This window comes from Tiliqua scincoides, chromosome 1, assembly GCF_035046505.1.
Source record: "Tiliqua scincoides isolate rTilSci1 chromosome 1, rTilSci1.hap2, whole genome shotgun sequence".
NCBI classification, from domain to species: domain Eukaryota; kingdom Metazoa; phylum Chordata; class Lepidosauria; order Squamata; family Scincidae; genus Tiliqua; species Tiliqua scincoides.
This window is the reverse complement of record NC_089821.1, coordinates 130,794,259-130,814,376: the sequence shown is the minus strand read 5'-3', so window position 1 is coordinate 130,814,376 and position 20,118 is coordinate 130,794,259. Positions and strand designations below refer to the sequence as shown.

General features: G+C 41.8%; 1 protein-coding gene across 3 annotated transcripts in view; it reads right to left on the bottom strand.

Moving 5' to 3' along the window:
• HDAC4 (histone deacetylase 4) overlaps positions 1–20,118 on the bottom strand; it is a 183,269-nt gene that overhangs the window by 30,045 nt on the left and 133,106 nt on the right. For all 3 annotated transcript variants that reach the window (XM_066628010.1, XM_066628098.1, XM_066628183.1), the window contains 7 exons: positions 18,012–18,132; positions 11,520–11,566; positions 10,961–11,068; positions 6,418–6,473; positions 4,903–4,990; positions 2,460–2,579; positions 197–294 (listed from right to left, as the gene is read on the bottom strand). In XM_066628010.1, the coding sequence (XP_066484107.1) occupies positions 197–294; positions 2,460–2,579; positions 4,903–4,990; positions 6,418–6,473; positions 10,961–11,068; positions 11,520–11,566; positions 18,012–18,132 (638 nt within the window). The remainder of the gene's footprint in view (positions 1–196; positions 295–2,459; positions 2,580–4,902; positions 4,991–6,417; positions 6,474–10,960; positions 11,069–11,519; positions 11,567–18,011; positions 18,133–20,118) is intronic.

Genomic DNA, 20,118 nt, shown 5'->3' with positions numbered 1-20,118 from the left:
TTTGTCTAGTGTTTAATCTGTCGACACTTTGTCAGCACAATACCATCTACATCAGCAAGGAAGGTTCTTTATTTGTTTTGGGATGTGTATGACACACACACACACACACACACACCAAAAAACAACAATCCAATAGGGTATATGTATAGTTTAGAGGGAAACTACAACAGAAAAAGTAATGAGATTTGAGAATTACCTGAAAGCAGTTAAGTATTCTGCATCTCCTATTGGTGGATCAAGACCACCCGTAAATGCCATATTAACATTGAAACCAACACCTGGTCCTATGCCAACCTAAGAATGGGGAAATTAAAAAAAAAATTAAGTAGCAGGTTACATCTCTGACAAATATCGCTGTGTATTCCCCCTCCCCCCGCAATAGGTTATAGGAATCCTATAATTCATTGTGAAAACACAATGTTTCTACAGGAACTATTTTATATTTCCCATAAAACCTCTTGGTCCTGTCCTATTGTAGCAGCCAAGCTACTATAAGATTCAGAATTGAGCAGAACAGTACAAATTGATTGAAAAACAAAACAGAATTGTGATAGAACACAAAATCTGCTATATGCCAAGAATACCCAAGAAAGCTAAAATTAAGAAAGAGAGGCATTTCTAACAGTCTCAAGAGTAGGCCTTCCAAGTATTTTGGAAGTATGTCTCACCGAGTTCAATTAGTTTTTAATCTAATGCTTTTAGTAATTTTATATTTTTTTTAACATTGAAATGTTTTATAGATTTTTCTTCTTTTGTAAGACATCTTGTAGTGACAGTTACATGGTCAATGTTTTATTTATGTTAATTCTGTTTAATTTAGGGCATGCAGGAGGCACACATCTAGGTACTTGATGATAGGTGCCTGCCTGGAAAGCAAAGGGCCAGACTAGTAATGTGGCTATTTACAGTTCTGATGGCAAGACACTGCAGATCCACAGGCCAGGAAAGCCACACTTTTTCATTTGAATAAGAACATAAGAACAGCCCCACTGGATCAGGCCATAGACCCATCTAGTCCAGCTTCTTGTATCTCACAGCGGCCCACCAAATGCCCCAGGGAGCACAGCAGATAACAAGAGCACCCTGTATGTATGCACATCATCCTGGTGCCCTCCCTTGCATCTGGCTTTCTGACATAGCCCATTTCTAAAATCAGGAGGTTGCGCATACACATCATGGCTTGTACCCCGTAATGGATTTTTCCTCCAGAAACTTGTCCAATCCCCTTTACAGGCATCCAGGCCAGATGCCGTCACCACATCCTGCAGCAAGGAGTTCCACAAACTGACCACACGCTGAGTAAAGAAATATTTTCTTTTGTCTGTCCTAACCCTCCCAACACTCAATTCCCTCTTTAATTAATCCATAAATTAATATGCCTCAAATCTGTTCCAAAATCAATTTGTGTGGATAAATTTGCTCCAAATGGAGACCCATTTAGTTGTTAAATGTAAATGCACAATTATTGTTAAAAGTAAATGAAATTTCATATGAAATTTTCATATCTCCAAAACGTTGATGAAGTCATTGGCTCCAAATTCTACTGGAATTGCACATTTGGTGTCTTCTAACCCTGGCCACCTTTACTTAACACCGTCTAAACTTGAAGTTGTGGGGGGGGGGACTTTAGTAAAACAAAGGAAAGACTTCACACCTTCAACACTTCTCACAAACTCCACAACTGAGCTCCAATCAAGGAACAATTCAATGCCCTTTAACTACGTAGTTACCACACCCTCAAATGGGTGGGAAAACAGAGACAGAACCTCTGGACAGCCTGACTGAGTCATCCAATCTAAAAATCCCACAGGATTCTATGGAGCAAAACTTAAAAAAAAGAAATACATCCTTGCATTCTTCATTGCATATTTGTTCTTTGCTCTTTGGCTGCTATCCAACTTTGCTGTAGATCTGTGTTGCTGGAGGCTTAACAAGTACACAGAACAGACTGTAAACCTGTGTATCAATCACTTTTAATAGAAACAATATACAGATCCTATGTTTTAGAGCTAGAGTTCTCATTTTTCCACACACAAGAACCCATTATTTAGTTAGGGGGTGCCCTCTGCTGGTGGGAAAAAACTGTAAATCAAGGCGAACCAATCAAAGCAAAACTGGACATTAAATATCTACTTTTAATTTATAGAAGTACCAACCATAGTTAAAAATAATAAATGCATATAGCAATTTCTTTAACTGCCCACCCACAGTATTACTAACATTTGTCTTTTAGTGTTGTGGACACAGAGGTGTAAAAACTGAAATACAATTACAGAGGACTTAAGACCAGTAGAGTTACATTTCAAAATGAAAGATATCAGGTTATTTTCCATAGATTATATTGCAAGTATAGTATTTTGTTACTTGAACGGCTTCTAAGATTGAGAGACAAACATTGCAAATGGTGCAAATGCTACATACAACAGTACTTATTCTAATACAATAGTACTTATTCTTACTTCATCAGGAGCTCCACTGCCTGGAAAGAAGTTTCCATCATCATAGCGATGTAGTGAAATATAAAGAACATTAGGATCACTGTAGAAAGCTTGTTGAGTACCATTTCCATGATGTACATCCTTCAGGGACAGAGATTTATATGAGAAAGGTTACCATGAGTGACTGTCTAAATTTAAACCAATTGTAATACTACAACTTATTTTTTTTTATGCTTACATTCCAAAAGCCCTGTACAATGAAAGGCTAGACTAGGAAGATATGAGTGTGCACACATATATTCATACTGATTTCATCAGCACCTATGTATAGAAAACTGCATAAGATTGCTGCAGTATGAAATCTGCAACAGTATGAAATACTGCTTTATCAAAATTTTATCAGTGAAATTTTCACAACTGAACCAAAATTAGACTATAAAACATTGAGCAGCTTCTGAAAAGAGAGGCATACTGTATAGAGACCCCTTTCAATCCTCTGATGTGTAAGCATTCTTGGATGTATAGATTTTCTATGGTACACTGTCCACTACATATTAAAACCAGAAGAACACTCTGACTCGTCCAATCACAACTGTGTAACTGAGAAAAGTAATTTCGACTGAGAATGAAATTCTATCCTGCTTAAGTCAGTGAGGAGGGCTGGCTTTCCTCCTCCTCCTCCTCCACCATCAGCCTGTTGGAGAGGACTTTCCTCTCAGTTCCTGGAGATGACTATAACACGGATTAAACTTTAAGATAAAAACATGGCTTGATAATAGAGTCAACTTGAAAAACAGGAAGAAATCAGATGTGAAAAGACAAATGTTATAAACAGGTAAGGGAAAATACTGGAATCCCTTACCTGGCATAGTGGAGGAAGCGTGCCAATGTTTTGCTCCCAGTGCTTTGCATGGCCACCAGATAGCTGGGGCTGCTACTCTTACCACCTACACAGAAGGGAGCTTCATGGTAAATAATAAGGAGTTGAACTTAACAATATGATGCCAGAAAAGTAGTGAACTACTACAGCTGTTCCGAATGCCAGGGTCGGAAGCAAGTGGTTAGACCCCCATATTGGATCTAGAACAGAACTTGCTTCAGGACCCATGTACTGAAGGTTAGCATATGCAGAAATGTAAAGGTTTATAGTGTCTCTAAAAAGTGGCCAGCGAGACCTGAAACAGGTCTTTGATCAGGGTGTTGCATGCCACATCCCTCAGGTTGTGTGCAACATCATCTGCTGGAGCGGCAAAACCACTAGCTTGGTAAGCCAAAACAATATAATCCTTGATTCACTCAACGGAGGCTCTGAAGACATGGGAACTCTGAATACGTCTCGATTTTATAAAAAAAAAACACGATTCTGTTCTTTTGATGTAAGCCTTCAAGCATCCCCCTACCCAGATGCTGAACATATCCACTAGCATTCTTTATCCTGGGGCAGAAAATCCAGTGAAGTTGAGCTGCTGATACCTATGAAACTGCCTCAAAGGGCCATATCACACCAGCCCTCTGCAAATAGGACTCCACATTCCAGGTTAGTCCCCTGAAGAAAATACAGGTTCTAAGATGGGAAACTATGTGCTAGAAGAGGATAAGATACAGACCCTTGGAGGAAGAATTTGACATGTGGATGTTACAAAATGGAAGGCTTGATGGGTCCAACCAAACACTATATGAGGCAGCCACCTGCCTTTGAGCTGAACAATTTGATCCAAATCCTGCCTGTAATAAACTGAAAACCTCCACCAGAGATGCAGAATCAGACCCAGACTCCATGCTGAAAAATTCATCCTAGCAGATAGTAGATGACACTACAGAGAGGTTCTTTTGCTACAGATGATGGCAACAGATAGGTGCATTACCATCCCTGCCAAAAGGTGGCCCTTTTGGTTCTAAACACTAAAACTCCAGTGCACTGAATGTTTGCTGTGCTACTGCGCCATTCAAAAGTTGATGTGGCTGGAAAGAAGGACGGTATCAGAGGAGGGACAGAAGTTATGCCCTGTGTTTGCCAAGGGAATCCAGCCCCCAGTTTGCCAAAGGACAGTAAACCATCATATCGAAACCACTGGGCCTTGCATTGTCAAACTGGATTCCCATCTCAATCTTAGAGACTCCAATCCAAGAGGACAAAGTGAGGAGGAGTGCCCCTATGTTTATCCTCAGTCATCTTTCTCTATTCTTCCTTTAGGGGAGGGCAGCAAAAACTCAAGAACAAAAGCCCTAGATCAACTGCTCTTTGACCTAGACAGAACCAAGAACTGGGCAAGAATTCTTCATCTTTGAATATAAGTCTGATGTTCTCTTATCTTTCTGAGTAGACGAAAGGGCATCAATAAACTAGCAACTGATTGACAGTTTAGATGTTTTTGAAGATCTGAATCAGATCTGAACATGTTTTGAAGATCTAAAATTTTGGAATGAATTTAGAAGATCTGTATCAATGAAAGCTGTGACTCACCCAATCCACTATAAGGATTTTGTTCACATTCAATCTCTGCTGTAGAAGCTTGGCTGAAATTGCCACAGAGTTAAAATAGCAAAAACCCCTGAAAAAACAATGAAATATACACTTAAGAATTTCAGTACCAAAAGTTTTTGTACAAGCAATAAGGGAAACAGAAATATCACTAAACAGGAAGCTAGCAATATGAAGTATTTACTGCACAGGCCATTAATTAGTTGCACTGAAAGGATAGCGTTCCAACTAGTGTTTCTGCCATTGGAAGCTTCCTCCAGGACTAGAAGGAGCACTTCACTTGTGCAAAGGGTTCTTTGCACAAGTGAAATGCTCCTTTTTCCAGAGGGAGCTTTCAATGGCACAATCCAAAGGTACTAGTCAGGATGCTACTTAATGTTCTCCAATATCTGTTTTTAGGTCAAAAGGTACAGTTTGGGGGGGAGGGAGAGGGAAGAACATTTGCTGGGGGTAAAAAAACCTGTAGTTGAAAAAATGCTGAAATCCTTCCTGGAAATAAGCCCCACTGAACACAATGGGTCTTACTTCTGAGTAGACACACACAGGATTGTGCTATTGTTCTATTGTTTTTCTATTGCGAAAAACTTGCACTGAAGCAGTTAAAATGGCATCTTATGGCATCTAAAACCATGTGGTAGTACTGTTCCACATGCCATTAAACCCCATTGCTACACATTTTTAGTTCCAAAAGGCCTGGGCTGTTGAAGGCACACCTAAAGTGCAACACAATAATATGAAGTTTTCTTTCACAAGAACAATCAACTACCATTACCCATTAGAGAGACCTCAGAATCAAATTCTCTATTCGAGCAGCTTGCTACAGTGACTTTACTTAAGACAATTTTCCTGGTTGCAATAACATCTGCAAGAAGGGTGTCCAAGCTTGGGGCCTTGCCCTTATATCCAAAATTATGTACAGTCCATAAAGATAGTCTTGAGACCAGACCCAACATTTATTCCAAAAGTTAACTCAGTTTTTTTCACCGACAAGCGGAACTAATGCTTCCCTCTTTCTGTCCAACACATCAAAGGGAAAAATCTTGACCAGAAAAAATAAACTACAAAACTCCTCCCTCTAAAGGGCCTGCACCCTAGGTACAGAAGGGGAAAAGGAGAATAAGGAGACAATAATATACAAGGTAGGAAACCTTGAAAACTATTTTAAAAATGCCTTGCAGACAAAGGGCCCTGCAACAGACCGTCTCTCTTCAGTGACATAGGGCCAGACTGGGGCAACTGTCATCCCTCATGCTGGAGGAGACCAACGGTTCTAACCATTTCAGTGGACCCTACCTTCAACTGGTATGAGGGGGGGCTTCCCATACTGTGAGGAATGCCTATTTCTCTGCCAGGGAAATCAACATTTTTGCAATCAGATGTTAATTAGAAACAATTTATTAATGACAGGTCAGATCTGCCAGTTCTATATCATTCAGATGGCTTTCTTTACTGAAGGTTCTAACAAAATAGGTGATCAGAGCTGGAACATATACTCACATGGGTGTACTTTCTTCTGCATGATGACCAGGAGGTCGAACAACTGCAAATCCATTCTACCAAACAAAAAACTGAGAATTAGACATAAAAAGGCTGCCTGTATTTCAAACACATTAAATAATTTTACTAGAATAACTACAGTTTCACAAGTATTCCAATGGTTTTCTTAGCCAGCAGATACTGGTTCTGGGATGAGAAGGAAGAAAGGAAGGGAGACAAATTTAAAAAACAAACAAAAAAAAAACCACAATTCAAACCCTTGCATCTTCCAGGCATGAGAACTTCCTTCTGTACATTTATAGGTAGGACTCCAAGTGAACAATAATAAAAATAAAAACACAATTTTTAAACCCACCTTTTGACTTAAAAAGCCCTCAAAGCAGCTTACAAAAAAATCACTCATTTAAAAAAAAAAAATACATAAAACTCTCACACATAAAATAAAGTTTCCGAGCCTCCATCTAACGAAGGCATGACTGCAAAAAGTGGAATGACAGTAAAAGGAACCATGAGGTATTTGGCTAATTGCATCAATGAGAAGAGTACTTAAAACTGAACTCCCTCTTAATTACAACTTAACTGTGATTAAAAACCATCATGAGTGGGCCAAATCTGATCAGGTTGTCACATAGAGAGGTTAGTCCAGTGATTCCCAAACTTTTTAGCATCAGGACCCACCTGGAAAAGTTTCACTTTATAATGGCATTTGTGCAGCAGTGCTCCCACCCCAAGCAGTAGGTTGTTTCACCCTTGATGCACAAAGCCTAATCTGCCTTGTCAGTGTTGTGGTCCACGAAAAATTGGTCACAATCTACTGGTGGGTCTTGAACCCATGGTTTCGGAACCACTGGGCTAGTCCATTCTCATTGTGCTTTTATATGCCCCTGATATGGAAATCTGCAAGAAACCACTATTCTGGACACACAGTGGTGGGGGAGGCAATTTGTCATGTGAAAGCAATACAGCAGGAAAGGGTGTATTCCTGTGTACCCTAATTTTGATCAGAATTCCACCCTCATTCCCTGTGGCTGCTTTTAGTCAACTAAGGGCGCAATCTTATCTTGCGCTGGAAGCAGGCGGGCCAGTGGGTCTGCGCTGCATCTGGCACAAGTTTGGGGCCAAAAGCAGCACAGCCTGAGGCAAGGGGAAACCTTTCCCCTTGCCCCGTGTCACAATGCAGCTGCCCCAATGGGTCTACTCGGATCTGTGTCACCTGACAATGTGGCACAGATCAAAGCAGTAGCCAGGTGCCTCTCTGCGCCACCCAGGAACAGGGCCCTGCCTCCTACTCCCCACCTGCCTGCCCCTGGGAATGCCCACCGCCTGCCCTCCTCATGTCCTCCTCAGACCCTACATTGGCCAAGCTCGGCCGATGCAACTCACCCCGTCCTATGGCCTGGAGTGGTGTGGGGAGGCCAGCACACAAATATGCTGGCCTCCCCACTCTTCTATCTCCCAGAAGAGTAGTGCAAAAGTGCTTTATGGCACTTTGCAATTCTATACACTTCTGTAGGTACCTGGGAGTAAGTTCTATTGAAATTAATAAGGCTTACTTCTGAGTAGATACGCAAAGGATTGGGCTGAACGAGACACTTCCAATTTTAAATCTTACTGACATGATGAGCTATGCATTTAGTTTAAACCTCAGAATATGTTTTTTGGTCAGCACCAACAACTCTTCTAAATATGGGATATGTTACTAGCCTTCTATATGCCTGGATTCTGACAAAGTCTGAAATAATTCCTGCAAGAATTACATTTGATTTACAACATCAAATGTTTTCTGGAGCTACTTGTGAGGGTTCAAAAAAAAAATAAAAATCTGACAACATTTCAAGCTGTATTTTAGTCAACACATACATGCATTACTACTTGTTGCAACATATGGTTTCTGCAACTGCATGATGACAAGGCCCAGTGTGCTGAGAATTGCAATAGGCAATTCTCTCAATTTTTAAACTCTTATCATGCCAACTAAATTCCGAGAGACACATTGCTATGACTTGGAACTTTTGCTTTTATGATAGCATTTTAAAATTGTTATATCTGTTGTTGGCTACTCTGGAAGCCTCTTTTAGAGAGCAAAGGCAAACTGCAGCTGGCATCCTTCCTGCTGGAAAAGCCACTCAGGTGTGGCGCTTTCGACTCTGTGTTGCAGCCTCCTATCTTTCCAGCCAATCTTTCCAGAAACTCATGCTGGGCAGCTGCTTCTGCTGCCCATTGCCCCAAACAGGCTCTGTGTCCCGACTTCTGAGTGGAAACGGCTGCCTGGTGCAACTTTCTGAGAAGGTCAGCTGGAAAGATAGGAGGCTGCAGCATGTTACGGAAAGCGCCACGCCTGGGTGGCTTTTCCAGCATGTTGTGGTTTGGAAATCACTGATCTAGAACAGGGGTGTCCAAAGTTTTTGGCAGGAGGGCCACATCATCTCTCTGACACTGTGTTGGGGGCCGGGGGAAAAAAGAATTAATTTACATTTAAAATTTGAATAACTTTGCATAAGTTTACATAAATGAATATATTAAAGATGAACTTATATGAATGAATTAAGATCTTGCAATAGCTCAAGACCTATAAAAGACCTGGCACAAAGCAAGACTGGCCTTTCCTTGCTGCTGCATCACAGATGTGAAACAGCAAGCAGTGGAGGGAGCCCTCATCCCACAGCTCACGTGAGCGGTCAAACAATCGCCCTCACACTGAGAGCAGTGTGGGCTCCAACAAATTTATGGAGGGCCAGAGGCTCATTGGAGACTGGGGTCTCCCTGAGGGCTGCATTGAGAGGCCTTGAGGGCCGCAAGTGGCCCCAGGGCCAGGGTTTGGGCACCCCTGATCTAGAATATGCTTGCTCTGAAATAAATCTCACCAAGTCCAGTGAGACTTCGGCGCAATCCTAACCCCTTACGTCAGTGCTTTCCAGTACTGGCATAGCGGTACCAATGGGACATGTGCTGCATCCTGCAGTTGGGTGTCACTCATGGAGGCCTCCTCAAAGTCAAGGAATGTTTGTTCCCTTACCTCAGAGCTGCATTGCCCTTATGTCAGGGGTTAGGAATGTGCCCTTACTCACAGGAAAATGTGCATACTGCAACATTTTGTTGCAGGACCTTTTATGCATCAAAAATCCAGAACTAAAGGACAAATAAATCTGAGTTCAAATTAAATCAGGAATAATGAGGTTAGACCATCCTATTACACAGCAACACTATAAGGAAATCCTGGATTTTCGTGGGAAGAAGCCGTCGATAGTTTAGAAAAAGGCCCTGCTCCTAGACAATATCTATCCAACCTCACAAAAAAAGGAAACTGGATCAGGGCCTCCACATCCCATCTTAGTGGTTGGAAATTCAAATAAAAGATCTGTGCTGAAATAGATTGAGGTGTGAATAAAGAGCTTTATAGGTAAAATCAGCTCTTTGAATTGTTCCTGGAAGCATACTGCCAGCAAGTGCAGAGCAGTGCAGCAATGTGTACCAGTGTACTGTCTTGATCCACCTAGAAGCATTAGTTACAATTCCTAAGTGTTCTTCAAGGACAGCCCCATATATAACACATTATCATAGTCAATTGTTGAAGTTACAAAAGCATGGATAACAACTGCAATATACTGCTTATAAGGGTGGAGTAGGATGAGCTGGTAATGGTCATTGTCAGGGAGACAATGAGTAGTAATAATTACAACTGCACAATGAAAATTAAACAAAACCAAACCAAACCTTCTAACAGTACATCTGACTGGTGATTAGATTTTAAGATCAAGACTATAGTAAAATATAGCCCAGGAAATCCATCTTCTTTTGCATCTTTTCCAGTTTGACAGCTCAATCCAGCATAACTCTTCTGGCACCAATGCAGCCGCATCAATGAGGTGCATGCTGCATCCCACAAAGGAGTTCAAAGCAGCAAAGACTTCCCTAAGATGAGGAAACATTTATTCCCTTGTTCTGGAACAAGCCTTTGCTGTACCACTGGGTCTACTTGGACCTGCAGCAGTGATTTTGCTGGTGCAAGTTTGAGTGGGTCCAGGTACATGGAATGAGGCCAGGAAGGGGGAAGGATATCAGTGGAGCTGCTGCCACTGATACTACCCTCTTCCCAGCCTCAACACACCTCCCTTTGCACCCTGCTATTTTTCCCATTCCTCCTACACCCACCCGCCTACCAACCACTCACCCCCTGCGCCTACTTATCAGCGCCAGGGCTTTTCCAGAGACTGCTGATGCATGGTTGCTTGCAGCTGCAGGTCAGCTGCACAGAATGGCAGGTCGCATTTTGCAACCTCCATAAAGCACACTGCACCACCAGCACATGTATTCTGGTGGCACAGTGGCCCAACAGGATTAAAGTAACTGTGGAAATAATGTTCTCTGGTGTTCCGCATCAAGAAATCACAAACACTTATTCACAGTGTAACCCTATGCATGTTTATTCTGAAGTAATTCCCACACAGTCCCACTGTGATCAGTTAGGCTTATTCTCTAGTAAGCAGTCCTAGTCACTCTGAGATCAATACAATAATGTTAAACCACTGAAAATCACACTAACCTTCAGGTCTCCTGTAGCCACTTTAAAAACAAGCTCTATGACGCAGCCAACAGCAAGGCGAGCAGCACTAAATGAATGTACCTCATTCCAAATTGTATCACTGTCGACCTAAATAAAACAGATTCACAAGCCTAATAAAGTCGGGTTCTGAAATAGTTTTATCAGTATCAACAACAGCACTGCTACTACGTTTTGGAACAGAAGCTATGTTACTGTCATAATTCTAGTACTGATTGCCAGAATCATCAAGATCCAATGGCATAACTCTTGCATTTTTGTCGTATGAATGCACACAAACTACGTTAAGTTGCTAGTGCCACAATGTATTCCTTTTGAATAGACTGAAAGAAAATGTAACAGTAACACCTGTAAACGATGGCTGAACTAAGTCTCTGTATTGTGTTATTTGTTGAATCAATTTATATTTTAAACATTCTAAAATATTTCATTAGTCAACTGATGGAGGTTTTTTTTAATCAGTCAAATGCTAACATATGATCTGTGTTATTTTTTTGTAACTGTAGTGCAAATGTGCATAAAAAAATACATATATACTTACTCCAACACCACCACAAGGGAGCCTGACAAACATTGATGTAAGGGAACCTGGGGAGTTAAGAATAGAGGTGAAAAGTTGTTGAAGTTACTCAATCCATTGACTCTTAGACTAATTTGTATAACAAGATCATCCAAGACTTACTTACAAGAGAACTAACAGATAAATTCATGCTCTTCAATGGATGGAGATTATCCAAGGGTTACTCCTCCCACTGGCAAGCAGGGCCATCCTGATAATAATTTATTGCTGTGATCCCCTCCCATCCTAGTTCCAAGACATCATGAAGCAGAAAACAAAATCTTATAATGGTACGCCAACACTGAATAAAAACTGATCATATTAAAAAAGGCAATGCAGGCTGAAGAGGCAGCCCTACAAAATGAAGGGAAGGAAGAATGAGAAGTTGGAAGAGAAAGTCATCCCCAGAACTGAAATTATTCTGTCCAGAAATTCAAGGAACTGGAGGAGCTTTCTGACCTATTCCCATATAGCATGGGTCCCCAAAGTATGGCCCACAGGCCACATTCAGCCCCCGGAGACCTCTCATCCACAGTAACTCTCTGGGCCACAAGAGACCTTGCAGGCGAAAAGCTCTTGCCTCTCTGTGCTCTTCCCTGGGCTGCACCAGGAACCCTCTGCCTTGTTGTCACTTGCACTTGCTCATCAGTGAGAACAAAACACTACCATACCCCTTCCTCCTTCCCCCACCAGGCCCACCACAAGCCCACAGGATGCTTACCTCAAGACAAGATCTGAGGCTGACTCTTTCAGAGCCTGACCACTTGTTTGTTTATTTTAAAAGTTCACCTTATAGATTGGTTTACAATGTAAATTGCACAGCAAAGTCTCAGCAGCAGGAGGGAGGCAACCTTTCTAAGTCATCCTACCTGCTACAGCTTCTTGTGGATTTGAAAATCATTTTCCTCCCCCCACCCCAGCACAGTGAGTGCTGCCTTCTGATGCTCTCTCCCCCTATTTCTTTGCTTCTGCATGACAATATGGTGCTTGTTTCACATATGTCCCCAAACAACCATTCCCACATCTAGCTCTATCTTAAAACAACAGCTCTATCTTGACTCCTAAAATAATCTTTTAGTTTTTTCACCCTGGAGGAAGGACAAACACAACAAGAAAACAGAAGTCTTCCGGATATGTTAAGGAAAACAGATTTAAACTCTTTAATGCAAAATGAACACATTTCTGTTTGCTACTTTCTTTCCCTTTCTCTCTTTCCTAAGTTTCACTGTACTTCACTTATCAATGAAGTTTGACAAGGAAAGAGGGAAAGTTGGGGGGTGTCAATTCTAGGATGTACTTTCAAGTCATTTCTATACAGTTTAGAATGAGCATATGCATAGCAGGATATCCTTAAGAACATAAGAAGAGCCCCGCTGGATCAGGGCAAAAGCCCATCTAGTACAGCTTCCTGTATCTCACAGTGGCCCAGCAAATGCCCCAGGGAGCACATAAGACAACAGACACAACCTGCATCCCGGTGCCCTCCCCTGCATCTGGCAATCAGAGGCAGCCTGCCTCTAAAACCAAGATCGTGCACATACCTACTATGACTTGTAACCCGTAATGAACTTCTCCTCCAGAAATTTGTCCAATCCCCTCTTAAAGGCATCCAGGCAAAATGCCATAACTACTTCTTGTGGCAAAGAGTTCTACAAACTAATTACCCGCTGGGTAAAGAAATATTTTCTTCTGTCTGTCCTAACTCTCCCAACACTCAGCTTTTGTGGATGTCCCCTGGTTCTGGTGTTATGCGAGAGGGAAAAGAGCGTCTCTCTATCCACTCTGTCTATCCCCTGCATGATTTTGTCTCAATCATGTCCCCCATCATTTCCTTGAGAGGAAATGATGGAAACTTGTATGACTGCTTGTATATAATGTTTATCTTGATAATCTTTGATCCTATTTAACAGTCATCTACATACCTGCCCCCTTCCCCATTATAAACTGCCTAAAAAATAGCTTTAGGATTTGTAGGCACCTGTTCTAGCAATGTTATGCTGCCAATCTCTCTCGCCCATTGACAATAATCCCCCTAGCCCCTTCTCCTTCTTCCCATCCTCTCAAACACATTCACACCAGAAAAACTCCAGCAAGATTCTCAACTCCCCTAGTTATAACACACCCTTTGTAAATCTGAGAAAAGGAGATCCTTCCAGATACATTCAATACTCATCAATACCCTGATCAGATTGATGGCCAATCAGTCCCATCTGTCCAACACATACTGAAAGCATGTTTTCTCTTTACAAATTAATTTATCTCTCAGATTTCTCCCAACTTCACTTATTACTCAAATGTACCCCAACTCCTTTTCCTACCAACACATTAATTCTCTCTCCAGTCCCCTCCAAATAATTTTCCCTTCAAAAATGTTTTTTCAAAAAAATATTTTGTGCCATATTCATCCTTTCAAAAATCCATTCTCCCAAAACTAATTTTTCTTTTCAAAATCCACTCCTCCCTCTTCCTGCACAAATCCATTTTCCCTCTGCTTCTCTCAAACCTTAGTGTGTGTGTGGGGGGGGGGGGGAGTGCATCTGAGAGACAGAGGGGAAAAAATCTTATTCATTCATCTAAGTTCCATTTCTAATGTATTTATTATTTATTTATTTAAATTTATTTACTTATTTTCCGGCCCTCATCACCATGTCAGATATACAATGCGGCCCTTGTGCCAAAAAGTCTGGACCCCCCCCCCTCCTGCCATATAGCATGACAACCATACCAGGATAGCCAAGATAGCTTCCATCCACTGGAGAGAATGAACATATCAAGGTAAACCCAACATTCTTTTCTACTTTAGCGGAGAAGGTTGTCCTTGCATGAATTGTCCAAAAATGATGTCCATCTCAAGATGCTTCTGCTGAGACATTTGTTCAACTGGTAATGCAAAACAAAAGTAGATATAGACGATCACATAACTAAGGGTGCAATTCTAACCTGCAATGGAACAGGCAAGCCAACTGGCCTACACTGTATCCACTGCAGGTTTCGTGCAGACTGGGGCACAACTCAGAGTAAGGGGATTTCCTTCCCCTTACTCCAAGAAGTGCCCCAGGCAGCCCTATGGGGTCTACTTGAATCTGCGCCTGCAATTTCACAGGTGCAAATCCAAGCAACCCGAGTAACTCCGCTCGGAACGGGGGTTGAGATCTGGCCTGCACTGCTGTGGCCAGCCCAATTCTCCTCCCAAGCTTGATCCACCCCCTGGCCGCCCTCCCCAACCCAATGATAATCCTAGAAACCCTCCTGGCAGAGGAGATGGCCACCAGAACCAAGATTTTTCATGACAGAAATTTCAGAAAGATAAAACATAAAAATGATTCTTTGATAATACAAAAATACCCTCTGGAGATCCTCCTATATATCAGTGCCGCCTTGCCAAAACCATTTCAAGTGTGAATGTGCTGAAATTGGGTCATACAGGAATACCATGCACTTTCATTTGGCGAGGGACTACAGCATGGATGACTGTCAAAGCATAGCCTTATTTAGCTTGCAAATTTATTCTGGCAAGTAAAAACCATAAGTAACTATATAACATATGTGGATGTGTGATTAGCATTGTAGATCACTTACAGCGATCTAGGTTTGCAGTATAGCTGTGTCCTCAAGACAGTCGTAGACAGTTTAATGGGAGCAAGAGGGTAAGCTGGAGCCACAGCCTCATTTCCATCCAGCCTGGAGGCCTTCAAGGTAATCTGAGAGCAGGGTCGGCAGTATGTGACAGGGAAAGGCCTGGCCTGGCTCTTTCTGGTGCTTCCTTTGCTGTGCTACGCACTCTGCCTTGATTGATGTTCGTGTGCTCACCTGAGTCAGCTGGGGCATGAAGCTGGGGCATAGGAAATGCTGGGGAGCCCCAGGGGGCAGGGGGGAATGACCCGGCAAGCCTGAGTTTCACCCTATCTTGGGTGGAGGGAAACATGGTTGCCTCCCAGCAGTTGCTACCCAGATCCCAATTGTGTGTGGGGGGGGGAGGGGTGCAGAATCTGTGGCATGACCCATCATGGCAAGGGGGAGGGTTAGGCCTAGATAGCTGCGACATCTACTTCTTCCATGATTAAGAAAGCCTTCCCTCTGAAACGCGGAAAGGAAGGAATGTAGAGCCCATAGCCACTTATTGAGGTAACAGAACCTGTTTGGCTGTCAAGAAGGGCATTCAGGGAGAATGCTGAATCCAGTTGGCCTTACACACAGAAAGGGCTTGAGGCACTTCAGCCTTTCCCAGAGAGATCCTGAAGCAGGTGAAAGAGGCCTCTGACTCTAGCATTTAACCAAGAAAGAGAAAGGAAAGGAACCAGCTAAACTGCAAAGGAAAACAAAAATTTTTCTAAGAAATAATGCTCAGCAGAAGCCAAGCAGAGAATGATCTAATCTGTAACCAAGCAGAATCAGTCTGAGGAGCAAAGAGAGAGAGCTCCCCTTAGGAGTCTTTCGGATCATATGATCCCGCCTGTTACCAATAGGAGGAGCTTTCCCAAAAGCAAAGACTGAGGCACCCTGGAACCACTGAAGAATTACCTTGTGAACTGAGGTTGATGGTCTAGTACAGGGGTCTCCAAACCCTGGCCCGGGGGCCAGATGCAGCCTGCAGAGTGTTTCTATCTGGTCCGCGGCCAGCCTCTGATCCCCCGAGAGCCTCTGGCTAGTGTTGACCAAACACAACCAGAGTTGTGCTTGTGGGGTGGGGGAATGGGGGTCCATTTAAGTGTGTGTGCTTTATTTCCTGGACCGTGTTAGTGCTTGGAGAAATCCTGGGCATTTGAGCCCATTCATTCATTCATTTCAGTCATTCATCTAAGTTCCATCTCTAATGTAGTTATTTAAATTGTATATTTAATTTTTTTTCTGGCCCTCGACACCATGCCATATATTTGATGCTGCCCTTTGGCCGAAAAGTTTAGAGACCCCTGGTCTAGTAAATGGCATAGTTGCCTTGGAAGGGGGACAGCTGAATCTGTGTTTGCCACTACGGTGCTGAAAAAAATGTCTGTTCCCAACACGACTGACTAATCTGGATTGGAAAATGGAGAAAGGAAGACAAGAAAACCTGGTGATCAGGGAAAGAAACCCTTTAAAATTGGAGCTCTAGTGCCTTAGAGAAGGTAGACTAAAAGAGGAAGGGTTCTCTTTTTTTTCCACAGCAAAAACATTGAACTGAATGGTCTTCTCTATTAAATAGAGTGGAAGGAGTAATGGACAAGAATGAATCTACCACTGAAAGATAAAATTTGCAATCAAAAATATTCCTGGGGATTCAGTAAGATGTCAGCTCCAGCAGCAATCTAGCCATTGGTATAAATATATTAAGTCCTGCCAAAATTAGCCCTGCACACATTTTTTTGTATCAGTAAATTTTGCCTTTTTCAATTTCACATATCTTCAATCTGGATTATCCCATACAAACTCCCCAAACCTTCATAATCCATTTATACCCACCTATAAAGTCATCCTAATGATCTGTAAAGATGTGGGTTAGGTGCTGTAAGAGGAAAGAGGATGACTATATATTGGTAAGATGTGGATTACAGCACTTACTTAAATAGGGCCGTAGTGGGCCAAATGCTCTGGAATGGTTACAAAGCCCTGATGGTATTTGTGTTGCCAGATTGTGCTACTATAAGGTGTTAAAAACAAACATTTGGTTTTTCCTGATCGAGATGGATATCTATTACTACATGCTAATCTTTTTAAGTTACGTCTTAATCTTTTTATTGGTTTGCAAACTATTTATGAAGTGTGCAGTGGGCTGGCCGGGGACGGTGACACAACAGAGAAGCAAGTAAAGTAATTTTTTAGTTACTTACTCTGCCACACCTGAGCTGGCAAAAGTCCAAATGGGCCCAAAGGGGTATGCTGAGGCCAGGAAGGGAGCACAGGATATCAGTGGTGCTGCCACCCCCAATATCCCTCCCTGACAAACCTCCAACCAGCCCCAATATTTGCCCTGATCTTCCCCTTCCTCACCTCAGTCTTCCCTCTCACCTGCCTGATAAGCATGCTTAAAGTTGCTTAAAGTTGCTTAGTGTTGAAATTAAAGAAAGAGGCTCTTTCAAAAACTCTTTCTAGGCTGCAAATTTGGTAGTAGATGCTGCTTACCATTCAGTCTTAAAAGTAGTCACATCCATGCTCTCCTTAGAAATGAAGGAGATCTGACACACACTAGGAACCTTTATATATACAAAGGTGTTTCAATTCATTTCAGTGGAGGTGGATGCTCTATACATCGCTATAGCCTTACATGGGTGTAAGTCTCCCTCTGAACAGAAGTCCATTAAGGAAGCCTACTCCTATAATGAACATGCATGGATTCCAGTGAAGTCTGGATTAAAAGATCAAAAAAGGAGATCATCAACGCATATCTTGTCTATAAATTCATGTCTATAATGCATGTCTATAAACGCATGTCTATAAATCCACTGAACTTCACTGGCAAAATGCCAGAGAAAAAGAACATGGAATTCCCCGCTGTACCTAATAGTTTCTTGCTGTCCAATTTCTGTCTGTTCAGAGGATTGGTACCATAAAGAAGGGTGTGAGCCTCTGAATGAACAGTCTGTAGTTCTTCTAGAGTTGCTTTTCTTCCACGGATACACTGCAGGAGAAAGGAGAGCAGTGAATAGATTTTTTCTATTTTAGGTATTGAAAATGAAGGAAACAATGTGGCATGAAAAACACACACACACAAAACCTTAGAATAATGGCTCTCTGAATCGGTTTAATTGCCTCAATAAGAAAACAGATTGTAGTGAAGCATTATAGGAAACTTGAAGTAACTCAACAGTACAAGTATAACATGACTGATGTTATGACTGTAACATGATCTGTAGCATGACTGTAACATGATTACCAATGTTAACGAATGAGCAGCAAATCTCAAATGGAAATATGTAAAGATAAAGAATGACACATCTAAACATTTGGGGACCCAGACAGTTCTGTGCATGAGTGAATAGCTCTTCCACACAAGCACAGAGGTTGCCAATTCTTTCCCCATGCTGCATGCCTTAGGGAGTGTTTTTCGCTTCAAAATATTCCCAGCATTTAATCTGCAAGTAAATTGTTTTGTTTAGGGTCCTTGGGTTCTGTAAATAAACACAAAGAAATCCATGTTTTGAAATAACAGTGTCTGCATTGTGTTGCGCATGTAACTAACTTTCAGTAACCATACAAAGGTAGGTAAACTGTGAGCAAAGCATAAGCTAACAAAAAAAAATTGGTTAAACATGTTAATTATATATAATCCCCTAAATATATAAATCATTTGAATTGTTCCTTACAAGAAAGTAAAGATAATCAAAAACTATTTAAATCACTGACCAAGATCCAGTAGGCCCACACAGCATTTTACATATACATTTTCTATTTTCCTTGTCTGCTGTAGCCTCTTATGCACCCTAAAAAGTCACTTCTGTGGTTTGTTGTCTCAACAATACTATTTGCTTATCTCTACACCCTCAATGTTCTGTTGAGGTCTTTGAACAACAATTAAGTAGCAAATAATATAAACAACCACCATCAACAAACTAGCAATTAAAATGGTCTTCTAGAACAATTTACAACAATGTTAAACACAGCAGCAGCAGTAACATCCTAAAAATCCGAAGTTGACGGAACCAGAAAGAGAAAAAGTTGACAACAGAACTGCACACCTGGATGAGGACTACACTGCATTTCAGGGATACTGAAACATCTAGCATTAAAGAACATTTCCGATGAGTGGGATATTTCCCCCAGATCTGACATGAGTGGTAGGTCAAAAATGAGGTACTAAAACCCCAAAGAGTATTATTTAAAATATTTATATACAAGCCTTTTCAACAAAAAAAAAAAGCTCAAAAAGTTCTGTTTATAAAATAGAACAAGTGAAAAAAAAAAAAGAGATTGGTTCTGTCCCAAAGGGACTCACACTGGCTAATCCTATCCTTTTCTCTGCCATAACAAGCAGCTGTGCAGCTGCAGGTTATGGTTGAGGAAGTGCTGATCAGGAGGCTTGGGAGAGGTAAGTGAAAATATTTTACCTTACATCCCCATAACCCCCTCAATCGCCAATGGGTCTCCTAGGACCTGCACCAGCTAAAGAGCTGGTCCAAGTCCAAGGAACAAAGGGCACATGTTGGGAGGCTCCAGACAGGACATTTGGCTCAAGTCGCACATGCTAGGTGACATCCCTCCTGACTTCAACATGCCCCCGTCCTTCTTCCGATCCATCTTAATCAGCCCACCCTCCTGCCTCAATCTTGTCACCCCACCTTACCTACATACATAAGACCTTTATTGGCATAAAGGAAATACACAACAACAAACAACCAGAACAAACAGAAAACAATAAAATAAAACAATCATAATCATTCATTACCCCCTCCTCCCATTCACCATAATGTAACAGAAGACCCAGAATTCCGTCCTGCCAGTACCCCAGAAACAAAGTTAGCAACCTTGTTGAGAGAATCAGTTTCCAATATATGGAAAGAAGAGATTGCAACTTAATCGAAACCTCCCAACCCTGCATTTTATTCAGCAGTGGAACCAGATAGTTCTTACGAAGGATCTCATGAAGTGGGCAGTAAAAAAATATATG